The sequence below is a fragment of the Molossus molossus genome, unplaced genomic scaffold, assembly GCF_014108415.1.
Source record: "Molossus molossus isolate mMolMol1 unplaced genomic scaffold, mMolMol1.p scaffold_m16_p_2, whole genome shotgun sequence".
NCBI classification, from domain to species: Eukaryota; Metazoa; Chordata; class Mammalia; order Chiroptera; family Molossidae; genus Molossus; species Molossus molossus.
This window is the reverse complement of record NW_023425355.1, coordinates 108,890,258-108,918,184: the sequence shown is the minus strand read 5'-3', so window position 1 is coordinate 108,918,184 and position 27,927 is coordinate 108,890,258. Positions and strand designations below refer to the sequence as shown.

Below are 27,927 nucleotides of genomic sequence, written 5' to 3'. Positions count from 1 at the left end.
ATTGTGTATATGTACCACAGCTTTTCTATCCATTCGTCTACTGGTGGACACTTGGGCTGTTTCCAGATCTTAGCTATTGTAAATAGTGCTACTATGAACATGGAGGTACATATATTCTTCCTGATTGGTGTTTCAGGCTTCTTAGGGTATATTCCTAGAAGTGGGATCACTGGGTCAAATGGAAGTTCAATTTAGAATTTTTTGAGGTAACACCATAGTGTTTTCCATAGTGGCTGCACCAGTCTGCATTCCCACCAGCAGTGTACTAGAGTCCCCTTTTCTCCACAACCTCGCTAATACTTGTTGTTTGATGATTTGTTGATGGCGGCCATTCTGACAGGTGTGAGGTGATACATACCTCATTGTTGTTTTAATTTGTATTTCTCTGATGATTAGTGATGTTGAGCACTTCTTCATATGTCTCTTGGCCATTTGTATGTCCTGTTTGGAGAGGTGTCTATTCAGCTCCTCTGCCCATTTTTTAATTGGGTTCTTTGTCTTCCTTTTGTGGAGTTGTATGAGTACTCTATATATATTGGAAATTAACCCCTTATCTGATACATCATTGGCAATGATGTTCTCCCATACAGTGGGTTGCCTTTCAATTTTGATGATTGTTTCTTTTGCTGTGCAGAAGCTTTTTAGTTTTATGTAGTCCCATGTGTTCATTTTTTCCTTTGTTTCTGTTGCCTTAGGTGATGTATCAGTGAAAATTCTGCTGCGTATGATGTCTGAAATTTTGTTGCCTACATTTTCTTCTAGAGATTTTATGGATTCACGGGTCACATTTAAGTCTTTTATCCATTTTGAGTTTATTTTTGTGTATGGTGTAAGTTGATGGTCTAGTTTCATTTTTTTGCATGTAGCTGTCCAATTTTCCCAACACCATTTATTAAAGAGGCTGTCTTTACTACCCTGTATGCTCTTGCCACTTTTGTCAAATATTATTTGAGCATATTGCCTTTTGTCCATTTCTGGGTTCACTGTTTTGTTCCACTGGTCTATTATTTGCCTGTTCTTGTGCCAGTACCAGGCTGTTTTGATTACAGTCGCTTTGTAGTATAACCTGAAATCTGGTAACGTGATCCCACCTACTTTGTCCTTCTTTTTCAAAATTGCTGTGTCTATTTGGGGACTTTTTTGGTTCCGTATGAACTTTTCAAGTATTTGTTCTAGTTCTGTGAAATATATCTTTGGTATTTTGATGGGGATTGCATTGAATCTATAGATTGCTTTGGGTACTATGGACATTTTAATCATGTTAATTCTCCCAATCCATGAACAGGATATGTGCTTCCACTTTTTTCTATCTTCCTCTATTTCTTTTTTCAATGTCCTGTAGTTTTCTGCAAATAGATCCTTTACTTCTTTGGTTAAGTTTATTCCTAGGTATCTTAATTTTTTTGGCGCGATGGTAAATGGACTTGTTTTTTTAGTTTCTCGTTCTGTGAGTTCATCCTTGGTGTACAAGAATGCCGTCGATTTCTTCACATTAATTTTGTATCCTGCTACTGTGCCAAATTCATTTATTAAGTATAGTAGATTTTTGATGGAGTCTTTAGTGTTTTCTGTGTATAATATCATGTCATCTGCAAATAATGACAGTTTCACTTCCTCCTTTCCAATTTGGATCCCTTTTATTTTTTCCTCATGTCTGATTGTTGTGGCTAAGACTTCCAGTACTATGTTAAATAAGAGTGGCGAAAGTGGACATCCCTGTCTTGTTCCTGTTCTTAATGGAAATGTTTTTAGTTTCTCCCCATTGAGTATGATGTTGGCTGTAGGTCTTTCATATATGGCCTTTATTATGCCAAGATATGATCCTTCTATTTCCACATTGCTGAACGTTTTTATCAGAAATGGATGCTGGATTTTGTCGAATGCTTTTTCAGCATCTATTGATATGATCATGTGGTTTTTATTCTTCATTTTGTTTATGTGGTGTATCACATTTATTGATTTGCGAATACTGTACCAGCCTTGCATCCCTGGAATGAATCTCACTTGGTCATGGTGAATAATTTTTTTGGTGTATTGCTGGATCCGATTTGCTAGTATTTTGTTCAGGATTTTGGTGTCTATGTTCATCAGGGATATTGGTCTGTAGTTTTCTTTCCTTGTAGTGTCTTTTTCTGGTTTTGGAATTAGAATTATGCTGGCCTCATAGAACGTGTTTGGAAGTTTTCCTTCTTCTTGAATTTTTTGAAATAGTTTGGGGAGAATGGGTGTTAGTTCTTCTTTGAACGTTCGGTACAACTCCCCCGTGAAGCCATCTGGGCCTGGACTTTTGTTTGCTGGGAGAGTCTTGATTACCTCTTCCATTTCCTTAGTTGTTATTGGTCCGTTCAAGTTTTCTATCTCTTCCGGGAATAGTTTTGGGAGACTGTGCGTTTCTAGAAATGTGTTTATTTTGCTTAGATTGTCGAATTTGTTGACATATAGTTGTTCATAGTAGCTGTTAACGATCTTTTGTATTTCTGTGGTGTTCGTTGTTACTTCTCCCCTTTCATTTCTGATTTTGTGTATTTGGGTTCTCTCTCTTCGTTTCTTGGTGAGTCTACTAAGGGTCCATCGATCTTGTTTATCTTTTCGAAAAACCAACTCTTTGCTTCATTGATCCTTTGAATTGTTTTTTTGGTTTCTGTCATTTATTTCTGCTCTGATCTTTACTATTTCCTTACTTCTACTTGCTCTGGGGTTTTCTTTTTGTTTGCTTTCTAATTCTTTAAGTTGTTAGGTTAGACAGTCAATTAGAAATTTGTCTTGTTTCTTCAGGTAGGCCTGTAGTGCTATGAACTTCCCTCTCAGAACTGCTTTTGCTGCATCCCATAGATTTTGTGTTGTTGTATGTTCAGTTTTATTGGTTTCCTGGAAGTTTTTAATTTCTTCCTTGATTTCCGCAGTAACCCATTCATTGTTCAATAACATGCTATTTAGCCTCCATGTGTTGAAATGTCTTTGCATGTTCTTGTTGCAATTGATTTCTAGTTTCATGCCATTATGATCTGAGAAGATGCTTGATATGATTTCAATCTTCTTGAACTTGTAGAGATTTCGTTTGTGTCCTATCATGTGGTCTATCTTTGAGAATGTCCCATGTGCACTTGAGAAGAATGTGTATTCTGTAGTTTTGGGGTGTAATTCTCTGTAGATACCTATTAAATCCAATTGGTCTAGTACTGTATTTAGAGTCTCTGTTTCCTTGCTAATTTTTTGTCTAGAGGATCTATCCAGTGCTGTCAATGGGGTGTTGAATGTTGAAGTCCCCTGCTATGACTATCGCTGTAGATTTCTCCTTTGAAGTCCTCCATCTTTTCAATATATTTTGGTGATCCTATATTGGGTGCATATATGTTTATCAAGGTTATATCTTCTTGTTGGATAGATCATGTCAATATTATGTAGTGGCCTTCTTTGTCTCTAGTTATGGCCTTCATTTTGAAATCTATTTTATCAGATATGAGTATTGCTACCCCTGCTTTTTTTCGCTTTCCATTTGCTTGGAAAATTTTTTTTCCATCCCTTCACTTTCAACCTATGTGAGTCTTTTGTTGTGAGGTGGGTCTCTTGGAAACAACATATAGATAAGTCATGCTTTCTTATCCAATCAGCTACTCTGTGTCTTTTTATGGGAGCATTCAGTCCATTTAAATTTAAGGTGATTATTGATATGTACTTATTTATTGCCATTTTTGTTTTGTGTGGTTCTAATTTTCTTCCCATTTCTCCTGCTAATTACAGCAGTCCTTTTAACATTTCTTGCAGTGCTGGTTTGGTGCTAATGTATTTCCTTAGCCTTTTTTTGTCTGGGAAGCTCTTTATTTGACCTTCTAATTTGAATGATAGCCTTGGTGGGTATAGTAGTCTTGGATTCAGATTCTTGTTTTTCATGATCTTCATTACTTCATGCCATTCCCTTCTGGCCTGTAGTGTTTCTTGTGAGAAGTCAGCTGAGAACCTTATGGGGTTTCCTTTGTAGACAACCTGTTGCTTATCTCTTGCTGCTTTTAGGATTCTCTACTTTGTCTTTAATTTTTGGCATTTTATTTACTATGTGTCTTGGTGTGGGCCTGTTTGGGCTCTTCTTACTTGAGACTCTCTGTGCTTCTGGAACTTGAATGCCTTCTTCCTTCACCAAATTAGGGAAGTTTTCTGTCACTATATTTTTGAATATATTCTCTATCCCTTGCTCATTATCTTCTTCTTCGGGGACTCCTGTGATGCGAATATGATTACGTTTCCAGTTGTCCCACAGTTCTCTTAAGCTGTCTTCCTGTTTTTTAATCATTTTTTTTTCCTTTTGTTTTTCTGATTGGTTAATTTTTTTCTACCCTGTCTTCTAATTCACTGATCCGTTCCTCAGCTTCCTCTACTCTGCTTTTTAAACCTTCCAATGTGTTTTCATTTCTGATATGTCATTTTTTATCTCTTCTTGATGGTTTTTAATTTCCAATTGGTTTATTCTCAGCATCTCTATGTCCTTACTCATGCTGTTCAGCTTTCTCAAGATCATGGCTCTGAATTCTAGCTCTATTAACATGCCTAATTGCTCCACATTGATCTCATCTTCGGTGGAGGTCTCTTTCTCTTTCATTTGGCTTCTGTTTCTGTGTTTCACCATTTTGGCCATCACAGTGGTCTTTGGAGCCTGTCAAGTTTTCCCTTGGGTGTTGGTGTTCTGCTGTTTTTGGCTCCCTCTCCTGGGTTTAGATGAGTGAGGGAGGAACCATGTTAAACACTACTGTCAAGTCTTACTTTCCTGGTTAAAGTTGCTAGGCCAGGAAAGGTACTGTTACCGTGTAGCTTTTTGCCTAGAGGCTAGCAGTGGTGGTTACTTGATGAGTTTTGGGTTGTCAGTTGATTGAAAAACTCCCTCAGGTGCTCAGCACAAGGGGCTTTCACGAGGGTGGGGCAGATGCTGGTTGGTAATGAGATTGAATTAACACTCAATGGCCCTCAGGGTGGGGTTGGATCTCCGAGGGAGGGGCTGCTGCCTCTCCTCAGAGCCCTGGGAAGGAGCAATATGCCCACCGTCCTGCTTGGCTGCCACTCAGCAAAAGCTCTGAGCGCCCTCCTAATCCCGATTGTCCCGACACAGTTTCAGTCCTGTCCGCCCTCCCTCTGCAGGAGCCCAAGGTGCGTGGCTGTCTTTTTTAGCCTCTGTCCCGGCTCTGCGCGGTGGAACCGCCTGGGAGTGTAACCCGAGAGCGCTGCTCTCAGCTGAAGCTGCTGCTGAGCTGCCGACCGTGGGCTCCCAGCCCCAGTCTCGCGCCTTTGCAAGCCTAACGGGATGGAGTCAGTGTCCCTGGCAAGCTGCTTTTCTGTTGGTTTTTCCCATCGAGTTGTCTGTGTTATAGTTGTAATTCCAGTTTGGTTCTGGGAGACGGTCTGTGTAGCTTCCGTTCTCTCCGCCGCCATTTTGGATTTTTTTTACACAAATAATTTTTAAATTTTGTTTTGTTGACTGTTGTGTTCCTAGTTTCTGCATTGTTCTAAGGGCATTATAGGTCTTTATAAATATTTATTGAATGGATTAAATATTAAATATTTAAGGGTCAGAGTCATTTTGGTTGTAGTTTGCCCATTCAAAATATTACAACCCTTAAATATTAAGAGTACTGCAAATGTAGGCTAACCTAATTATGCATGCATATAACAGACATTTTTGAATGAATATAATAGCCAAGTGATGCCTTCTAATCTTTCTTTCCTTGTAACACTGGGTAACTAAAATTTGTTTGTTTTTATTAATTGTGGTATCTAGTTGACCAAGTGCAGTTTTGTTGATTCTGTGTTGAAATATAGTATCAGAAACTTGCTGGTGATTGTTTCTCTTGATAAAGAAAGATCTTTATGGGCTTACATCTAGAAATTGTCTTTATGCATATCAATTTTTAGTTTGTCCAGCAGTTATAAAAGATATAACTCTTAGATATTTTGACTGTAGATAGGTCAATTTTTAAAAAGTGATTTGTATTTTGGCTGTTGATTTTTTTTATATGCTAAAAATTGAATATACATTTGTGAAAGTATTTTTAGACGTTCAAAGAGATTTACTTTTTTTATCTTAAAGATTTTTATATCAACTCTAGTACTTGTCTTCTCTTAGTTTACATACCAGGTTTGATGTTGACAAAATAGATGTCACCCAGTGTTTTTTTTATTATGATTTGCATTATACGTTAGTGTTATACATTAAATGTAACATGTATTTTTTGGGCAGGCTTATACGACATTATTATAAGTGCATGCTTTAACTATTACTCATATGATAGTACATTCTAAAAGGATAGTTACGTTTCATAAATTAACTTGTACACAGGCTGCTTGTAGCCTGTGCATTCTTTGTAGTATTTCAAATAGTTTTAAAAGGCACTAACTACAATCATTATTGAAGAATCAGTACAGGCAGATAGTTTCACTGTTTATGATAATTCTCAGTAATCTTTTTTTTTTGCTTATAAAGTTCACATCTCATTTTGAGATAAGCAGTGATGTTCTGACATTAACGCTATTCAACTGTTACTTTAAGTTTTAAAAATACCGATGTGTTCTTTTTAAACGGTTTTATAACTAATACTTTTTATTTACTTGGAGCCTTAAAAATCTGAAGCTTTTTTCATATAAACAAAACTATGCTTAGGGTGACTTGATAAAATTAATTTTTCCCCAGATTCTCCATTCTCAACCTGTCGCCAGCGTTAAATGTTCAAAGTAATTCTAGTTGGTTGTCTAGTATGTTTTATTTGTATAGTGTAGTTTTATTATTATGTTGTTAGACCTTACATATCTGAAAATTATTTTAAGACACATTCATATGACTGAATTTAACACATTAATTTTGTCACTCTCTTCTTACAGCATTTTCAGTTAGCTTTGGTTGACTATAATCCCTGCACTTTGTCCAATGCTGAAAGTAAGTATTAATTACCATAGTTTTCTACATGTATTCAAATCACTTCATGGCAAATAGTAGTAGTAATAACAATAATAATAGTGATAAATTCTGTGCAATTTTTTCTTGTAGAATTGTTTAATCTAACTATTGGTTGCCATGGCTACTTGTATAAATGGAACATGTCAGACCAGTTATTGTTAACAAACAGCCTGTGTCTAAAATAGATAAACTGAGTCATAGAATTAAAATTACCTGCACCAATAAGTAAGATTGATTATTTGTGTATTAATTATATTGTAGATGATGTGGGGGGTTTAATAACGGGGTTTGCTAGTTTTTTAAGAAAAATATACAAAGATTCATATGTGGTAGCTCAACGTTGGTAATTATGAAGATATACTTGGACTTTTTATTTTTACATGTCATATGTGAAATTTGAGGTTACAGTTTTCAATTAATTCAAAAAGAATGTATGTGTGAACATGTTCCGATACAGTTGTTTTCTTCAGACATTTATTTTCTGCCTCTGTGTAGGTTTCTTTCCAAAAGAAGATGGGATGATTATGATATGTTTATATATTGTTGCGCTTATTTAGTGTACTTTAAAGTAGCCAACAAAAGTTTTAAGAATATTCATTGGATTCAAGCTGGCTTTCTTTAAAACTTTCTTACTTGAAAAATCAAAATTTTAATTAGAGTATATAAAAATCAATCATTCTTAATGAAAATTTAAGTTCAATCAAAGGATTCTAGGTTTTAGATGATTAGTATTTTGCTATAGGTGACTTCAGTTTTTAACCATATAGAAAGGAGCTAAGTGAAAAGTATTATCGGTGTCAAAAATGCCTAAGAAGAATTAAATCATCATTTAAACCATATTGATTATCTCATACTTCTCCAAGAGGCAATTTCTTGAGAAAACAAAAGATTTCTATTAATTATATAACCAGGTTATATAAATCTCTAATTTACAGGAATAAGGAAACACCTGATTTTCATTATTTTTTTTTATACCTAGTGCCTTAAAGCCAAGTTTCCTAACTACTTGTCAGTTTAAATAACTTTTGAGGGATATTTCATAAATGTGAAACTAAATATTTTGATAAATGCTCATTTTATTCTACTCTGTTGAGGTAAAATCTCACTTGTAGATCATTGCTTCAGAGTGGAAAACACCTGAGTAGAGTGCATATCACAGGGCAGAAAAATTTCCTGTCAAATTTGAAGGGGACAGTTTGAACCATCATGAATACATCTTTTACTGTGCCTCTCTGTTGGTTATTGAAAAGGGAAATAGGAGGGAGGGTGACCAATGTCTTCTTTTGCCTAGGGAGTTTCCCTGGTCAGGGCTTTGAGTGCCAAAAGGTTGGTCATTCTAATGGAAGACCATGTGCTTTATTTAGAGACATTATGCCATTATCATTAAGTGAATTTGGGTCATTTGTTTTAGACAGTCTCCATGATTACTTGATAACTGTGCTAGTGGCTGGCTGATGTTTTGCAGAGCAGTGTAGATTACCTACTTTGAACCAGACATTATTACTGTTTCAATACTAGGCTCTTTGTCTTTGTAAAACTTATTTCTCTTTGACTTTTTTGTTGTCACATATTGTATATGCCACAGACCTTTAAATCTTCATGTTACCTTGTGATACTGCAAAGACCAGAAGATAATATAAAGTGAGCTTTTTAAAAAGTCTATATGAGAGATTTTTATTTTATGGCACAATTCATTTATGCAATTAAAAATAAGTAGATAGCCCTGGCCAGTTTGGCTCAGCGGTTAGAGCGTCGGACTGCGGTCTGGAGAGACCCGGGTTCGGTTCCCGCTAAGGGCACGTACTTCGGTTGCAGTTTGTCCCCGGCCCTGGTTGGTCATGCGGGTGGCAGCCACTCGATGTGTCCCTTCACGTCGATGTTTCTCTCTCTCTCTCTCTTCCTCTCTCTCCCTCCCACTCTATCTGTACAAAAAATGGAAAAATATCCTCGGGTGAGGATAAAAAAAAAAAATAAATAAGTAGATACACTTATTTCTAGAGCTATTTAAGAGAGGGGTTAATTATTGTTAATGTTTTGAAAAGTAGTATCATGATGATGTAAGACTTTTCATTTATGTGATTGACCCTTGGGTAAAATTGTTTCTTCAAGATTTAAAAAAATTCTGCTAATTCTAAAAATAATATATTAATTTCTGAATAAGGTTTAATTTCAGAACCTTTTATGCCACTATATTTGTTAAAAATTTTGACCACTAATTGAGACTTGCCAAGTGGAGGTTTTTCTTAGGTGTATGGTTATGTTCCACTTTGAAGAAGACTTTTAAGAATTTAAATACATCGTGGTTTTCCCACTACAAAAGATGATACTGAATTAGTAATTCATGGGATAGGGAAGCCCTTGACATAAGGCCTGGGAGTACTGAGCCTGGTGGAAGTTTGGGATGGTATTAGGGTGCCAGCTGGCTGCTGATCTTTTCTTGTTACCTTTATTAGAGGACTAAGAAGATTGGGGAAAGTGGGCATAGACTTTTCATCTCTTCCTCATTCCCTTAACCTGTAATCAAGTCTCCTTCCAATGATGGTAATGACATGAGAAGGAGACTAGAATTCAAGGACAGTGGCATTGTGAAAAGGGGAGTGGGGAATAAAAAAAGCCTTCAACAGGTGTAGGTGAAGGGGATATTTATATATGTAGGACTTTCATTATTATTTTTTTTATGTGCTTTTCACAAAACTGATTTTCATCTTGTAAAGATATTTTGATATTGCCTCATTTCTGAATAGTTAGCATGTGATGTTTAATGATTATTTATGGAGTTATGTAGTACTGTACTTTTGTTTTAAAAGGGGTATTGTTTTTAAAATTCATTATATATTTTGTTTGTTTTGATCTTCATGGTTTTTTAGATCAGCTGTTTCCAGGTGGTAGGTGGTCTTAGGGAATAGGTATCAGAATCCCATGCAGAACTGAATAAAAAGGCAACTTTCCAGGCCTTGCCCCAGGCTCACTGAATCATAATCTTGGGAATCTGTTTTTCTTAAGCCTTCCAGGTGAATGTTAGTTACAGGAATCAGCTCATGGTATACTCTCCAGTAAGAAATTGGTGATAGCTGTGGACCTTGTTTTTAAAGATCAACATAAATATTCTGCGTATAATTTTGAAAGGCTCCCAGACTCCTTGAAATCCAGCTATGAAATTCAGATAGAACTATTGTCATTTTCAAGAATGAAAATCAGTATATAAGTAGTTAGAATGTCCAGTTTTAATTTCTGATTCATTGTTGCTTTCGTTGAATCATTCACACTCTGGTGATGCACTATCTGGAAGAGCTGACAATAAAAGCTGACATAGATTTTTATTTGATTTTTCAAGACATATTTGTTAATCTTGAAACTGTATTATTCTTTCCTTCCAAATGGTTTGACTTTAAAAAAAGTAATTTTGAAGAACGTATAGAGAAATGTAACAACTAATTATCTGTGTTATTACCAGTGTGATCCTGGTCTATGACTTCTTTATAATTGTTGCTAATATGAAATATGATATAAGAACAATGCTAGAGGCTTTTTTTTGTTTTTATATATATATATATTTTATAAATAGTGACTTTATATTTTTTTTCACCTAGGACTCAGATTTTAATATGTTTTGAAAAGTATAGATTATAAAAGTTTTCTCTATTTGCTTAATGCGGCCATTTTGAACTTTATTAGAAGTATACTCACTGAAACTAATATAAAATAATACTAAATATAAACTATAATTGAAAAAATAAAAAGTTTAAAAAGTATACTCACTTGTTAATTTTAAAATTAATTCTAATAATTATATTGACAAAATTTGATAATGACCAACAGCAGATACATGTGGTTTCATCATATTTGTGTATATTTATTTATATAGTCTATTTTATTAAAAGTTATATAAATCTATGTAGTATAGACTGTGCTTATATTTTACATTTTATATTCTCGCTTAATTTACCCCAGACAGTTGTGTACTGATTTCTGTTTTCCATCATCTTTGCAGTTCAATTTCACATTGCCCACTTATATGAAACCCAGGTAAGTGTTTTAACTTAATTTAAAACAAAAGTGATTACCAATATCATTTTAAGTGATATCAGATAAGTTAATGGAGTTCTGGGTATTACTGCTTTCATACACTTTAAACGTATTACATGTGGTCAAGATTTTGTTTAGTGAAGAAGTTATTACACAGAGTACTTGCTTTGTACAAAGAAATTTCTTTTAATATGATTTGCCTCTAAACCTTAATGTCTACAGGCTTAAATGGCTATATTTAAGAATATTTCTTTTATTCTTGATATGAAGTGCCGACTTTTCTTTTCAAAATGTTTATAAGATGGTTGTTACAGTGCATTGCTTTAGTTTCAGTTTATCTTAAGATTGAAATATTCCTTCTATGTGTCACTATTTTAAAGGCATAGTAGAGTCAATTGTTGATGTCATTATCACTACTTTTATGGTGCTATATTTAAAATATTTTTTCAGCTTAATTTTAGAGCATTGATTTTATGTATGGCAGATTGTGCTTAGTTGTACAATAAAAGGTATAAACACAGGCATTTATTCTAGGCAATGGTATGGAAAATCAGGCATAAGTTGGTGTGAGGCTAAGTATTAGGTAATAATAGTTTACCCAAAACTATTTTTATAACAGCTGTTTTATAAATTTTATAACAGCTGTTTAGGGAAAAAAATATGGTTATATTTGTACATAATTTGTAAGATCTCTTTTGTTTCAGAGCTACCATTGGGTGCTTTAAAAAATTAACATTACGTTTCTGGACATCTTCATCTGAACCACCACCACCACCACACACACCTACACCCACTCCTCCCCACACCCTTCTCCCCCCTCACCAAATCAGAATTGGTACACCCAGAGATTTGGATAACCTACTACTCTAGGGATTTTATCTTCCTTGAGAAGGTGCATGTGAAAATTGCACACATGTTGTGGTCATTCTTTACCTGCCAATGGCTGATTTTTGCTGAATCAGCAAAGATCCCTGGGTGAAAGCAGCTATAGAAATCAGCTTCCTCTCCATAGTTTTTTCCCTGGAGTTTTTTAGCTCCTTCTGTTCTCATTACCTCAAGAGTTCTCTGCTGTCTTTAAAAGGATAAGTTCTGATTTTATCCCCAGCTTTTTTAGTTCTCAGTGAGATCACTGGTCTGTCACTAGCTGAAGCAGAATTTTTTCACCTTTATTTTTAATGAGTGTTTTTCCTGGAGGTGTAATTCTGTTTTATTTAACCACTTTGAAATTTTTATTTGTTTTTTTGGCTTTCATTGTTTCTGATGAGCAGTTGTCTGTTAGTGTTAATTTTTAATCTTGTGAGGTAATGTGGGGACAGCTCACCCCCCCCACCCCCTTTTGATTCTTTCATTTGAAAAATGTCTACTTGGTACTTATAACACAGATGTTCATTTTCAGGTGAAAAATGAAGAGAAGCAAAGGCCTGCTACCTACTAATAGAAAGTTACTTTTTATAAATTAAGCTGATTCATACCAACAGGCCTTATTTATGAATATGGAGTTTTCAAATGTAAATCTAAGTAGTGATGTCACATGTGGTTAATGGCTACTACTAGGTAACCAAATAGTCCAAGGGAAGTCTCTTTTTAAAAAAAATATTTGTTGGTTTTAGAGAGAGAGGAATGGAGAGGGAGGAAGGGAGAGAGAGAGGGAAACATCAGTGAGAGAAAACAGTGATTGGCCGCCTCCTGTGCGCGCGCGCCCCCCCCCCCCCCCCCCCAAGATTGGCCCACAACCTGGGCATGTGCCCAGATTGGGAATTGAGCCACTGACCTGTTGGTGCATGGGTCAGTGCTCAACCACTGAGCCATACAAGGCTGGGCAAGGGTAGCCTCTTCATATAGGAAGAATTTCACAAACCCTGAGGGCCCTAGCCCCACATTGTCTTCACAGTATGACAATAAGACCATAATTAAAACTGAAAAGCAATGGAATAGTTTGTGTTTTTTTTTGCACTAGTGTGGTAAGGAAGGCCTCTTTGCGCAGGAGCTGTTTGGGTCCTGAATGTAGAGAAACCAGTGATATAATCAGTTGGGGCTGGGTTTGTGTATGTGTGTGTGTGTGTTTTTGGCTGGTCATTCTAGTAAAGAGTTGCTGGCAAGTATAAAAGCTTTGTGGTATTGAGCTTGTAATACAGGGGTGGGCAAAAGTAGGCTTATAGTTGCATTGTGACATTCTTTTGAGTTAATAAAGATGTAATAAGAACAACCTCCATGTCCTTTTCCATATGAACAAATGTAAACCTACTTTTGCCCACCCCTTATTGGAAAGACAGAAAGGCGGCCTTTTGTAGAGTTGGAGATGTAGGGCTTAAATTTTTTTCTTAAATCTAATTATGCATTTAGGTTTGGGTTATTTTATTTTTCAGCTTTATTGAAATATAATTGACAAAATTGTAAGAAATTTAAAGTGTATAATGTGATGGTTTGATATATGTATACATTGTGAAAGGATAACGCCCCCATCCCCACCTCCCGCACCCATCCATCAGCTCACATCTAATCAACCCCCTTTTTCCTTTTTGGGTGAGAACATTTCATTTCTGTTTTCTTAGCAAATTTCAATTATACAATACAATGTTATCAACTATAGCCATCATGTTATACATTAGACCCTCAGACATTATTCATCTTATAACTTCAAAGATTATACCCTTTTATCAAATCTCTCTGTTGCCCCCACCCGCACCTCCTGGAAGCTACTTTTCTACTCTTTGTTTCTTTGTGTTCATCCCCCCCCCCCCTTTTTTTTTTTTTAAGAATTCACATATAAGCGACACTGAAGTATTTGTCTTTCTCTGTCTGGCTTATTTCACTTAGCATAATGTCCTCCAGGTTCATTCGAGTTGTTATAAATGACAGTATTTCCTTCTGTTTTAAGGTAGAAAACTATTCCATTGTATTTATATATCACATGTTCTTGATGCATCTTTTGATGGGCACCTAGGTTGTTTTCACACCTTGGGTATTGTGAATGATGTGCCAGTGAACGTGGGTGTGTAGTTGTCTCTTTAGATAATGATTTTGTTTCCTTTGGAAGTAGAATTGCTGGATTATATGGTAGTTCTATTTAGGTTTGGGTAGTTTCAATGAGATATCATCCCCCCACCCATTCTTTTAGTAGGTTTAGAAAATTAGATTCTCACAGGTTTCTGTGTATAGCCTCATACCATTTCTAAATAACGATTACTTTTGTTTCTCTGTATAATATCTTATCTCCAAGTACATATATTGTGAATTATTGTTGGATAGTTAATCAATTATTTAATTTACCTTTCCCATATTATGAGCTGAGACCTCTAGAACCATTTATTCTCTAATAGTAATACTAATATTAACTGCCCCCCCCCCCGATTTTAATGAAATAACTTGAACAGTTCACCATCTACGTTCTTATTAGCCTTTAAAGATGAAAGATACATGCATAACCAATGTATATAGACAAGGCGGGGGAGGTCCGGAGGAAGGTGTCTAGGGGAGAAAAAGGAGAAACATCTGTAACAAAAATAATTTAATAAAAAAAAATCAAGATGACAGATATAGGATTTATGCCTTTTAATTTTGTTCTTAAAACATTACTGTTTTTTTTACTTTAAATTTTTTATTTTTTGATTACATTTGACATACAATATTATATTAGTTTCAGGTGTATACCCCAATGATTAGACATTATATAACTTACTAAATAATCACTTTGATAAATCTAGTACCCATCTGACACCGTAGTTGTTAACAATATTATTGACTATATTCCCATATTTGTTTTTCATTATTTTATTGAAGCCATAGCCAATTATGTATGTTCTCTTGACTTTCCTTAAAATGTTTTTTTTAACTTAGTATTATATTTTGGAAATGATTCTGTATTAATACATGTAGAGCTTTTTGAAACTAGTTTATTCTCCCTTGTGGGATAGTTAGAAATAATGTTATTATGAATAACATTTTATAAGAATTATTAGTTTTATTTTTAACATTGTCTTCTAACTATCCAGCAATAGTTTATTACCCAAACTCTGTAGACGATTTCATTTATGTATATTATAACCAAAAATTATAAAGAAAGAAAAATTCTTGTTGATATTTGGATATACAGTATGTCATGATTGTATAGGGTTTATTTCATGAATTCAAAGATGTTTTAATGTAAGGCATTGTGTTAACAAATCAAAATGCTGATTGGTGCACCCACTTTGGAAAACAGTATGGAGTTCCATCAAAAAATTGAAAATGGAACTGCTTTATGACCCAGCAGTTCTATCTCTGGGAATTAATCCAAAGAAACCCGAAACATTAATTTGAGAGAATATATGCACCCCTATGTTTGTTTCAGCGTTATTTGCAATAACCAAGATTTGGAAGCAGACCAGGGGTTCATCAGTAGATGATCGGATTAAAAAGCTATGGTATATTTACACAAAGGAATACTACTCAGATGTCGAAAGCAAGAAAATTTTACCCTATCTGACAGTATGGATGGACCTGGAGAACATTATGCTCGTGAAATAAACCAGTCAGAGAAAGACAAGTACCATATGATTTCACTCACATGTGGAATTTAATGAACAAACTGAAGTAATAAGTCCTCATGGAGGGGAAAGGGAAGGGTGGAGGTAGAAGAGGGTATAGTGGGGAATAAATGGTGATGGGACACCCAACCAACTGAGCCATGCTGGCCTGGGCAACATTTTTTTTTTTAAGTTGATTTGAGAGAGAAAGAGAAACATAAACGTCAATCAGTTGCCTTCCATATGTGCCCTGACTGGAACTGAACCTGCAGTTGGTATACTATGAACATAGGCGTACATACACTCTTTCTGATTGGTGTTTCAGGATTCTTAGGATTTTTTCTAGATGTGGGATCACTGGGTTAAATGGCAGATCAATTTTTAATGTTTTGAGGAAATACCAAATTGTTTTCCATAGTGACTGCACCAGTCTGCGTTCCCACCAGCAGTGTACTAGAATCCCCTTTTCTCCACACCCTCACCAACACTTGTTCTTTGATGATTTCTTGATGGCGGCCATTCTGGCAGGTATGAGGTGATACCTCAGTCATTTTAATTTGCATCTCTGATGATTAGTCATGCTGAGCATTTTTTCCCCTCTTTTTATCCTGATATTGAGCATTTTAATCTGTTATTTTTTAATTGTAAAATATATATGACATAAATTTTATTATTTTAGCCATTTTTAAGCCTACAGTTTATTGGATTAAATACATTCACTTATTGTACAACTGTCATCATCAGCCATCTTTAGAATTTTTTTATCATCCCAAACTGAAACTCTGAACTGAACCTATTAAACAATAAATCCTTATTCCTTCCTCCACCCAGCCCTGGCAACCACTATTCTTCTTTCTGTATCTATGAGTTTACTACTCTATGTACCTCATATAAATGGATTCATGCAGCATTAGTCATTTTGTGTCTGGCTTATTTCACTTAGCATAATGTCTTTAAGGTTTATATATGTTGTGACATGTCTCAAAATTTTACTTCTTTTGAATATGTATATACCATATTTGGTTTATCCAGTTTATCTGTTGATAGACACTTATGTGTGGCTTTTACTTTTTGGTTATTGTGAATAATGTTGCTGTGAATGAGCATGTATATGTTTGTATTCCTGCTTTCAGTTCTTTTTTATATACATTCAGAAATATGTGGTGATTCTGTGTTTAATGTTTTTTGAGGCACCTTCATACTGTTTTCCCCCATACCTCTTTGAAACAAGTATAACATTGATACCTGAATCTGAAAAATACAATATAAAAAACAATCAATATACAGACTATTATCAGTGATGAATATTGGTGCAAAAATACTGAATAAAATATTAGCAAACAGAATCCATTATCTCATTAAGCAAATAATATACTATGACCAAGTGGTATTCATTTTAGGAATGCAAGGTTGATTGACTATTAGGAAATCCATTAATATCGTGCAGAACTAAAGATGAAGTCAAACCATTTTTATCATAGGTGCTGAAAAAGCCTTTGACAAATTCAGTACTCATTCCCAATAAAAACACTCTCAGACATAGGAATTGAGCATTGCTTTCTTACGATAAAATTCATCTATTTTATTCTAAAAATCACTGCTTATTTAAGGGGAAACACTAGAGACATTTTCACAAAAACAGGAGCAAGACAAAGATGCCCACTATCTCCATTACTCCTCATTATTATATTATATGTATTAGCCAATGCATTTAGACAAGAAAAATCAATTAGAAGTACAAATTAATAGCCTATAACAACAATTAGAGAGCATTATAATGTTAGAAAAGATTGTATTGTGTAAGCAAAGTAATGAAATACTTCACAATAAACTTCAAAGAGATACTATAACTCAACACCATAAAGATGTTGATTCTCCCTAAATTAATTCACAGATTAACACAACATCAGAAAGGATATAAAAATGGCCCTTACACAAATGGAAAAGTGTTCAAACTCAGAGTTAGAGAAATGCAAATTAAAGCAACACAGTATGATTTCTCACCTGCCATATTGGCAAAAATATTGTCACAATGGAGAAGAAATGCACTCCTATGCATTGTGATAATGCAAACAGGTACAATATATATAAGACAGAATTTGGCAGTAATGTAACAAAACTATGCACTTCACTTACCTGTTGACTCAACAATCCCACATCTAGAAATGTGCCTTAAAAATATATCTCTAGAAATACAATATATAGGCACAAGGATATCAATTGGAGCATCGTTTGTAATTGCAAAGTGTTGGAAACAGCTTAAATGCTCATATATAGGAGAATGATTGTATAAATTCTGGTACATTCCGGCAGAGGAGTGCCATGGTGTGTGTGTGTGTATATATATTTCCTAGCTCTTGCTGAAAGGGCCTGGAAGCAGTGACCCACCTCAGCAGCAGTGAACACACTAACACCCAGATCTTTTTTCATAAATCCTGTTCCTCAAAAAAAAAGGAACCAGGGATTCTTGGGGAGAAGTGGTGATTCCATGGCTTAAGCAGGGCTACTGCAAAATGAACTCTGGAACATTTCGTGGGGCCAAAAAAAATTAGGAAGTGCTGAAAAATGATGGGGGCATTTGGAAAGAATACAGGAGCCAGCTTGAGGGGATGGGGTTCCCAATCATCAAATCTAACACAAGTTTAGAAGCAAATAACTATAATAATGGAATGTAAGATACAGAATAAAATATATTAGTTCATACTGATATAAAGTAATAATTGAATAAAGAAATGGGGAAAAGGGGAATACCTCTTACTGTAGAATTTTAAATAAGTAATGTACGAGGAATGTGATAAATATTTCCCCACAAGGTACTTACTACTTTCAAAGGGACTTTTTAAAAAAAAATCCTTACTCAAGATTATGTTTTACTGATTTTTCGAGAGTGAGAAACATCTATCAGTTGCTTCCCACACATGCCCAAACCAGGATTGAACCTGCAGTCTTTTGGTGTATAGGACGACTCTCCAACCAACTGAGCCACCCCAGCCAGGGACAAAGGGCATTCTTCAAAATAACGAGCCAGTATTTTTAATAAGTGTCACAGTAATGTAAGTCAGAGACTGAGGATCTATCCCAGACTGGAAGAAAGTAAGGAGAGATGCTACCTGGACACAATGTGGAATCTTGGATTGGATCCTGGTCCAGAAAAAGGACATTCATTAATGAGACATTTGGTGAAAACTAAATAAAGTATGTAGATTAGTTAATAGTGTTTTATCAAGTTCTATCAGCCTTCTCCATGTATTTTAAAGCTCTGTTATTGTGTGATCCTGATGTACAATGGACTATAACTCGGCCATAAAAAAAGAATATCTTACTATTTGCGACAGCATGGATGGACCTAGAGAGTATTATGCTAAGTGAAATAAGTCAATCAGAAAAAGACAATTATGATTCACTTATATGTGGACTCTAAAGAACAAAATAAATGAACAAAATTGAAACCCTCATAGATACAAAAGAACAGACTGATGGTTGCCTGAGGGGAGGGGAGTTAGGGGAGCTAGATGTAAAAGGTGAAGGGATTTAAAAACTACAAATTGGTTGTTACAAAATAGTCACAGAGATTTAAAGTACAGCATAGGGAATATAGTCAATAATACTGTAATAACTATGTATGGTGCCAGGTGGATACTAGAAATATCGGGGTGATCACTTTGTAAACTATAATTGTCTAACCACTATGCCGTACACCTGATACGAATACAAAATAATACTGAATGTAAACTCTAAGTGGAAAATAAAATTATAAAACAAAAAAGAAGGAGGCAGGAAGAGATAAACCAAAGATCTTACATGCATATATGCATAACCAATGAACAAAGACAACAGTGCAGTGAAGATAGTAGGGGAGGAGAGAGAAGGATATCAATGGGGGGAAAAGGGATACTTTCAACAACAAAGATAAATAAAAACCAAAACCAAAAACAGGAACTAAAGAAAGATTTCAGCCCCTGCCCAATACAGTTTTTCTTTATCCGCTTCTCTATTGATGGGCATTTGGGTTGCTTGCAGATCTTGGCTATTGTTAATAACACTGCAATGAACACGGGTGCATATATTCTTTCTAATTAATGTGTGGGTTTCTTCAGTTATATACCCAGAAGTAGAATCACTGTGTCATAAGGCAGTTCTATTTTTAAGTTTTCCATAGTGGCTGCACCAATCTGCATTCCCACCAACAATACAAGAAGGTTCCCTTTTCTCCACATCCTCGCCAACACTTGTTTGTTAATGGTAGCCATTCTGACAGCTGTGAGGTGATATCTCATTGTGGTTTTAATTTCCATGTCTGTGATGATTAGTGACATTGAGCATCTTTCATTTTTTCATATGTCTATAGGCTATCTGTTCTCTAGTTTGTTTTAGGCTGCTGGACATCTGCATGTTGTTCATGCGTAGTTCAGCGGTCAACCAGAGTTTTGAGGAGAGTTTAACTGTAGAATTTGGTATTCACTCTTACTTACTCAGTCTTCCTGGGATTTCTCACCTCCCATCCAGCTCTAGTGATAGCTTCAAAATCTGTCCTCGGCTTCTTCAAGCTAGTAAAATTGCTGATTTCTCTTTGAGTTTTAGTCAGCAGGCAGCAGGTAGGGCCTGCTGCCTTCAGGTGAAAATCTTAGAAAAAGGAGGTTATTCATCCAATGTCATGCCTTTCCTCTGTTAACTTCTCTGGATGTACCTTCATTATTTTGTTTTCCCACTGTTTTCTGATAGTTAATTTTAAAAAATATTTTATCCTGAATTTATTTATTTTAATTAATTTATTTAGATGTTTCTCCTTTTCTCCCCACTGATACTCGCCTCCCCCTCCCCCCACCCTGTCCCCAGCTTTGTTGTCCATGTCCATTGTTAATGCACACCTGCATATAAGTACTGTGGTTTACCTCTCCACCTCCACCCCCTCTTCTGGGGATTTTCAGTGTGTACCCCACTTCACGTCTGTGGGACTACCCCATTCCTCAGACTGTTATGTTCATTATATTCCACAAATAAGTGAGATCATATGAAACTTGTCTTTCTCTGCCTGGCTTGTTTCGCTTAGGATAATACTCTCCAGGTCTCTCCATGTCATCTCAAAGGATAAGAGATCTTTCTTTCTTACACCTGCGTAGTACTCCATTGTGTATATGTACCACAGCTTTTATATCCACTTGTCTACTGATGGACACTTGGGCTGTTTCCAGATCGTAGCTGTTGTAAATAGTGCTGCTATAAAAATGGGGGTACATATATTCTTTCTGATTGGTGTTTCAGGCTTCTTAGGGTATATTCCTAGAAGTAAGATCACTGGGTCAAATGGCAGTTCAATTTTTAATTTTTTGAGGTAACACCATATTGTTTTCCATAGTGGCTGCACCCAGTCTGCATTCCAACCATCAGTGTACTAGAGTCCCCTTTTCTCCACAACCTCACTAATACTTGTTGTTTGATGATTTGTTGATGGTGGCCATTCTGACAGGTGTGAGGTGATACCTCATTGTTGTTTTAATTTGCATCTCTCTGATGATTAGTGATGTTGAGCATTTCTTCATATGTCTCTTAGCCATTTGTATGTCCTGTTTGGAGAGGTGTCTATTTAATTCCTCTGCCCATTTTTTAATTGGGTTCTTTGTCTTCCTTTTGTGGAGTTGTGTGAGCACTTTATATATATTGGAAATTAACCCCTTATCTGATATGTCATTGGCAATTATGCTCTCCCATAGAGTTGGTAGCCTTTCTGTTTTAATGATTGTATCTTTTGCTGTGCAGAAGCTTTTGAGGTTGATGTAGTCCCATGTGTTCATTTTCTCCTTTGTTTCTATTGCCATAGGTGATGTGTCAGTGAAAATTCTGCTGCGAATCCTGTCTGAAATTTTGTTGCCTACAGTTTCTTCTAGAATTTTTATGGATTCATGAGTCACATTTAAGTCTTTTATCCATTTTGAGTTTATTCTTGTGTAGGGTGCAAGTTGATGGTCTAGTTTCACTTTTCTGAATGTAGCTGTCCAATTTTCCCAGCACCATTTATTAAAGAGGCTCTCTTTACTCCACTGTATGCTCTTGCCACCTTTATCAAATATTAATTGAGTATATTGCCTTGGGTCCATTTGTGGGTTCTCTGTTCTGTTCCACTGATCTATCTGCCTGTTCTTGGGCCAGTACCAGGCTGTTTTGAATACAGCGGCTTTGTAGTATAACCTGAAATCTGCCCATGTGATCCCTCCAATTTTGTTCTTCTTTATCAAGATTGCTGTGGCTCTTCGGGGTCTTTTTTGGTTCCATATGAACTTTTGAAGTATTTGTTCCAGTTCTGTGAAGTATATTGTTGGTATTTTGATGGGGATTGCATTGAATCTGTAGATTGCTTTGGGTAGAATGGACATTTTAATGATGTTAATTCTTCCAATCCATGAACAGGGTATGTCCTTCCACTTTTCTATATCTTCCTCTATTTCTTTTTTTAATGACCTGTAGTTTTCTGCAAATAGGTCCTTTATTTCTTTGGTTAAGTTTATTCCCAGGTATTTTACTTTTCTTGGTACGATGGTAAATGGGATTGTTTTTTTATTTTCTCTTTCTGTGAATTCATCATTGGTGTATAAGAATGCCGTTCAGCCCTGGCTGGTTTGGCTCAGCGGTTAGAGCGTCGGCCTGCGGTCCGGAGAGACCCGGGTTCGGTTCCCGCTAAGGGCACGTACCTTGGTTGCAGTTTGTCCCCAGCCCTGGTTGGGTCCTGTGGGTGGCAACCACTCGATGTGTCGCTTTCACGTCGATGTTTCTCTGTCTCTCTCTCCCCCACTCACTCTATCTGAACAAAATATCGAAAAATGTCCTCGGGTGAGGATAAAAAATATATATTAAAAAAAAAAATAAGAATGCCGTTCATTTCTTGACATTAATTTTGTATCCTGCTACTTTGCCAAATTCATTTATTAAGTCTAGTAAATTTTTGATGAAGTCTTTGGGGTTTTCTACATATTGTATCATGTCATCTGCGAATAATGACTGTTTCACTTCCTCCTTTCCCATTTGGATCTCTTTTATTTTTTCTTCCTGTCTTATTGCTGTATGAAGACTTCCACTACTATGTTAAATAAGAGTGTCAAAAGTGGGTATCCTTGTCTTGTTTTTGTTTATAAAGGAAATGTTTTTATTTTTTGCCCATTGAGTATGATGTTGGCTGTAGGTCTCTCATATATGGCCTTTATTATGTCGAGATATGATTCCTCTATTCCCATATTTCTGAGCGTTTTTATCAGACATTGTTGCCGGATTTTGTCGAATGCTTTTTCAGTGTCTATTGATATGATCATATGATTTTTATCATTTTGTTTATGTGCTGTGTGAAATTTATTGATTTGCTAATATTGTACCAGCTTTGCATCCCTGGGATGAATCTCACTTGGTCATGGCGAATAATATTTTTGATGTATTGCTGGATTCAATTTTGTAGCATTTTTTTCAGGATTTTGGCATCTATGTTCATCAGGGATATTGGCCTATAATTGTTTTCTTTGTAGTGTCTCTATCTGGTTTTGGAATTAGAGTTATGGTTGCCTCATAAAACGAGTTTGGGAGTCTTCATTCTTCTTGAATTTTTGGAAATAGTTTGAGAATGGGTATTAGTTCTTCTTTGATTGTTCGATAAAATTCCCCCATGAAGCTGTCTGGGCCTGGGCTTTTTTTGGCTAGAAGAATCTTGATTACATCTTCAGTTTCTTCTGTTGTTATTGGTCTGTTCAAGTTTTCCATCTTTTCTCGGTTCAGTTTTGGGAGATTATGTTTTTCTAGAAATTTGTCCATTTCGCTTAGATTGTCCAATTTATTGCCATATAATTGTTCATAATATCTGTTAACAATCCTTTTTATTTCTATGGTGTCATTTATTATTTCTCATCTTTTATTTCTGATTTTGTGTATTTGTGTTCTCTCTGTTTCTTGGTGATTCTAGCTAAGGATCCATCAATCTTTATCTTTTCAAAGAACCAGCTCTTTGTTTCATTGATCTTTTGAATTGTTTTTTTGGTCTCAATGTCATTTATTTCTGCTCTGATCTTGATTATTTCCTTCCTTCTACTTGCTCTGGGGTTTTCTTTTTGTTTGCTTTATAGTTCTTTAAATTATGAGGTTGGATAGTCTATTAGAAATTTTTCTTATTTCTTGAGTTAGGCCTGTACAGCTATGACCTTCCCTCTCAGTACTGCTTTAATGCATTCCATAGATTTTGTGTTGTTGTGTGTTCCTTTTCATTGGTTTTTAGGAAGTTTTTAATTTCTTCCTTGATCTCCATGGTAACCCATTCATTGGTCAGTAACATGCTATTTAGCCTCCATGTTTTCAAATGTCTTTGCATGTTCTTGCTGCAGTTTATTTCTGGTTTTTATTGTATTGTGATCTGAGAAGATGTTTGATGTGATTTCAATCTTCTTGAACTTGTAGAGACTTAGTTTGTGCCCTAACATGTGGTCTATCTTTGAGAATGTCCTATGTGCACTTGAGAAGAACGTGAATTCTGCAGTTTAGGGGTGTAATTCTCTATAGATATCTATGAAATCCATTTGGTCTAGTGCTTCAATTATAGTCTGTGTTTCCTTGTTAATTTTTTGTCTAGATGACCTATCCAGTGATGTCAGTGGGGTGTTGAAGTCCCCTGCTATGATTGTATTGCCGTCAATTTCTCCTTTGAAGTCCTCCAGAAGATTTTTAATATATGTTGGTGATCCTATATTGGGTGCATATATGTTTACAAAAGTTATATCTTTCTGTTGGATAGATCCTTTCAAAATTAATATAGTGGCCTTCTTTGTCTGTAGTTTCGATCTTCATTTTGAAATCTACTTTATCAGATATGAGTATTGCTATCCCAGTTTTTTTTCTCTTTTTGTTTGCTTGAAAGATTTTTCTTCTATCCCTTCACTTTCAACCTATGTGAGTCTTTTGTTGTGAGCTGGGTCCCATGTAAACAACATATGTGTGAGTCATGTTTTCTTATCTTGTCAGCTACTCTGTGTCTTTTTATCGGAGCATTCAAACCACTCACATTTAAGGTGATAATTGATATGTACTTATTAATTGCCATTTTTGTTTAGTATGGTTCTATGTTTCTTCCTATTTCTTCTAAATACAGCAGTCCTTTTAACATATCTTGCTGTGCTAGTTTGGTGCTATTTTATTTCCTCAGCCTTATTTTGTCTGCAAGCTCTTTATTTGACCTTCTATTTTGAATGATAGCCTTGCTGGATAGAGTAGTCTTGGATTCAGATCCTTTTTTTTCATTACCTTGATTACTTCATGCCACTCCCTTCTGGCCTGTAGTATTTCTGTTGAGAAGTCAGCTGAGAGCCTTATGGGGTTTCCTTTGTAGGTAACCTGTTGCTTCTCTCTTGCTGCCTTTAGGATTCTATCTTTGTCTTTAATTTTTGGCATTTTAATTACTATGTGTCTTGGTGTGGGCCTGTTTGGGTTCTTCTTACTTGAGGCTCTCTGTGCTTCTTGAACTTGAATGCCTTTTTCCTTCACCAAGTTAGGGAAGTTTTCTCACTATATCTTCAAATATATTCTCTAAATTTTGTCCATTTTATTCCTCTTTGGGAACTCCTATGATGCGAATGTTATTACATTTTCAGTTGTCCCACAGTGGTCTTAAGCTGTCTTCCTGTTTTTTAATTGTTTTTTCCTTTTGGTTTTCTGATTGGCGGATTTTTTTTTTCTACTGTGTCTTCTAATTCACTGTTCCAGTCCTCAGCTTCCTCTACTCTGCTGGTTAGTCCTTCCATTGTGTTCTTAATTTCTGCTATGTCATCCTTCATGTCCACTTGGTTGGTTTTCACTGTTTCTATATCTTTACTTGTGGTGCAGATGTCCTTACTGATGCTATTGAGCTTCCTCAAGATCATGGCTCTGAACTCTACCTCTGATAATTTGCTTAACTGCACCTCCTTTATCTCATCTTCGGTAGAGGACTATTGTTCTTTCATTTGGCTTTTGTTTCTGTGTTTCACTATTTTGGCTATCACAGTGGGCTTTGGAGCCTGCCAGATTTTCCCTGTGGGTGTTTGTGTTCTGCTGTTTGTGGCTCTCTCTGCTGGGTTTGGATGGGCCTGTGTGGGCCTATTTTAAACACCACTGTCAAGTCTTACTTTTCTGGGTAGATTTGCAAGCCCAGGAAAGGTTCAGTTATCCCCTAGCTTTTTCCTGGAACCTAATAATCTCAGTTACTCGGTGCCTTTTAATATAGCCCTTTTGTTCTGCTATAAGGGATTAATTAATTTTAAAAAATAATAGTAAAATAAAATAAAATATTTAAAAAATCTATTATAGGTTGACTTTAATGCTGTTAAGTCTTAAGTAATTTCTGTAACTGATGATAGATATCAAAATTCAAAATATTATGTGCAAATTTGAATTTGAAATAACCTTTAAAACTTCTACTCTGTCCAAAGGAAGCTACATATGGCAATTTTATTTCGAAAAGTCTAAATAAAATATTTTACTTAAGGGAAAAAAAGGATTTTCAGATGGTTGAATAGATGCTGGTTATTAATGGTCCTTAATTTGCATTTCTTTGCCTCACCTGGGAAAGGCTGAATGTCTAAGGGGGCGGGCTGCTGCTTTTCCCCACAGCTCTGGGAAGGAGCACACTGGCCTCTATCCTTTGTGGCCACAACTCAGCAAAAATTCTGAGTGCCCTCCAAATCTCGGGTGTCCCCACAGAGTTCCAGCCTAGTTTGCCGTCCCTCTGCCCTAGCCACCAGGTGAGTGGCTGCGGCTATTTTAGCGCTCTGTTCTGGCTCTCTGTGCTGTGGAGTGGGCTTGGTCTTTATTCCCCAATGGTGCTGCTCACAGCTAAGACTGCTTTTGTCCGTGGGCTCCTAGCCCACCACCCTTTCATGCCTCCACAGATCCTACCAATGTCCCTGGTTATATGGTCCTGTCTTGCTGTTTTTCTGTTGCTTTTTTTCTGAGGATTTGTCTTTATTTTAGTTGTGATTTCTGTTTGGTCCTGGGAGATCATGTGTGTAGCTTCCCTTCACTCTGCCTCCATTTTCACATCCTCTATGCCTATCTTGTCTGCAGCTGGGTCTCATAGGCCTCCCTGGTGCCCCCGTACCCTGCACTTCCCCTGGGTAACTGCATCACACAGTCCCTTTGGGGAGCTGGCTCTATGCTTATGTTATGGGCTGCTGGGTCGCACAGGCCTCTTCGGTGCTTCAGTACCCCGCAGGTCCCTGAGGTAACTGGATGGCACAGTCCCTGCTGGGTTGCGTAGGCCTCTCTGGTGCTTCAGCACCCCGCAGGTCCCACGGGTAATTGGATGGCACAGACCCTGCTGGGTTGTGCAGGCTTTTCTGTTGGTTCAGCACCCCCAGGTCCCGTGGGCAGGCAGCTGGATTGCTCCAGTTTCTCTTGGGCTCCAGCTTCCCACTGCTCTTTTGGGGTACTGGGTCCCAGACGCCTTTTTGGTGCCTCCGCACCCTATAGGTCCCATGGGTGGGCAGCTGGATCCCACTAGTCCCTCTTGGGCTCCAGGTTCCCACTGCTCTTGTGCGCTGCTGGGTCGCATAGGTTTCTCTGTTGCCCTGCCACCCCACAGGACCCAGGAGCAGTTGGATTGCACCAGTCCCTCTCGGGCTCCGGCTTCCCACTGCCCTTGTGAGCTGCTGGACCCAGCAGGCCTCTGGAGCCCCAGGTCCCACCACTGGTGGCTGGAGAGTGCGGCTGCCCTGTGGGGCTCAACTCCTGCTCAACTTTTGCTGTAGCTTTTGGGGATGGGTCTCAGATGCCGGTCTGTGCTTCTGTTGCCTGGGCATGGATGTCTGCTCCCCAGCCTCTGTTCCTGGGGGTATATCTCGACTGTGATCAGGCTGCTACTATTGGGGATGGTGCCGGGCACCTGGGTGTCTGCGGCTTCCACAACCGGCACCTTGGGGGCTCCACTAGTGTGCAGTGGTCTGTGTTGACACAGAGTGTCCACTGGTCCAATGGTGCCGGGTGCACTGGTGGGCTCAGATTGCTGGGCCCTAGCCGCTCCCACTGCCTCCTCCCAGGGAAGACCCAGGATCTTCCAAAATGGTTGAGACCTCCCCTTCGCGCAGGGAGAACCACCCTGAAGAGCCACTTACCGTGGTAGCCGGCTGCTCCCATCCACAGCACAGGAACCTTTTCTCTGCGTCTCTGTACTGCACAAGTTTGGTCGTCCACTTTCACATCCACTCACACTCACCCTCCCTCCGGTCCTGCCAGCTGCCATCTCCTGTGGTGTCTACTTAGGTCCTTTATCCTGAATTTAAAGCTCTCTGTGGAATGCTACTTCAACAGAGGCAAAACTTTACTAAACACCTTTAATGATAAAGTCATGTTGCTTTTTATATACAATTTATAATTGCTACTTAATATTCTCTACTGTGAGCATCCGTAATATTTTTTTTCCATTCACCTAGTGTTATATAGACCTAGGTTGTACAACTCCCT

The 27,927-nt window shown here is 36.9% G+C and overlaps 1 protein-coding gene across 19 annotated transcripts in view; it reads left to right on the top strand.

Moving 5' to 3' along the window:
• The window catches only part of KDM6A (lysine demethylase 6A), a 270,740-nt gene that overhangs the window by 158,915 nt on the left and 83,898 nt on the right, over positions 1-27,927 (top strand). For all 19 annotated transcript variants that reach the window (XM_036270305.1, XM_036270303.1, XM_036270296.1 and 16 more), the window contains 2 exons: positions 6,862-6,916; positions 10,929-10,963. In XM_036270305.1, the coding sequence (XP_036126198.1) occupies positions 6,862-6,916; positions 10,929-10,963 (90 nt within the window). The remainder of the gene's footprint in view (positions 1-6,861; positions 6,917-10,928; positions 10,964-27,927) is intronic.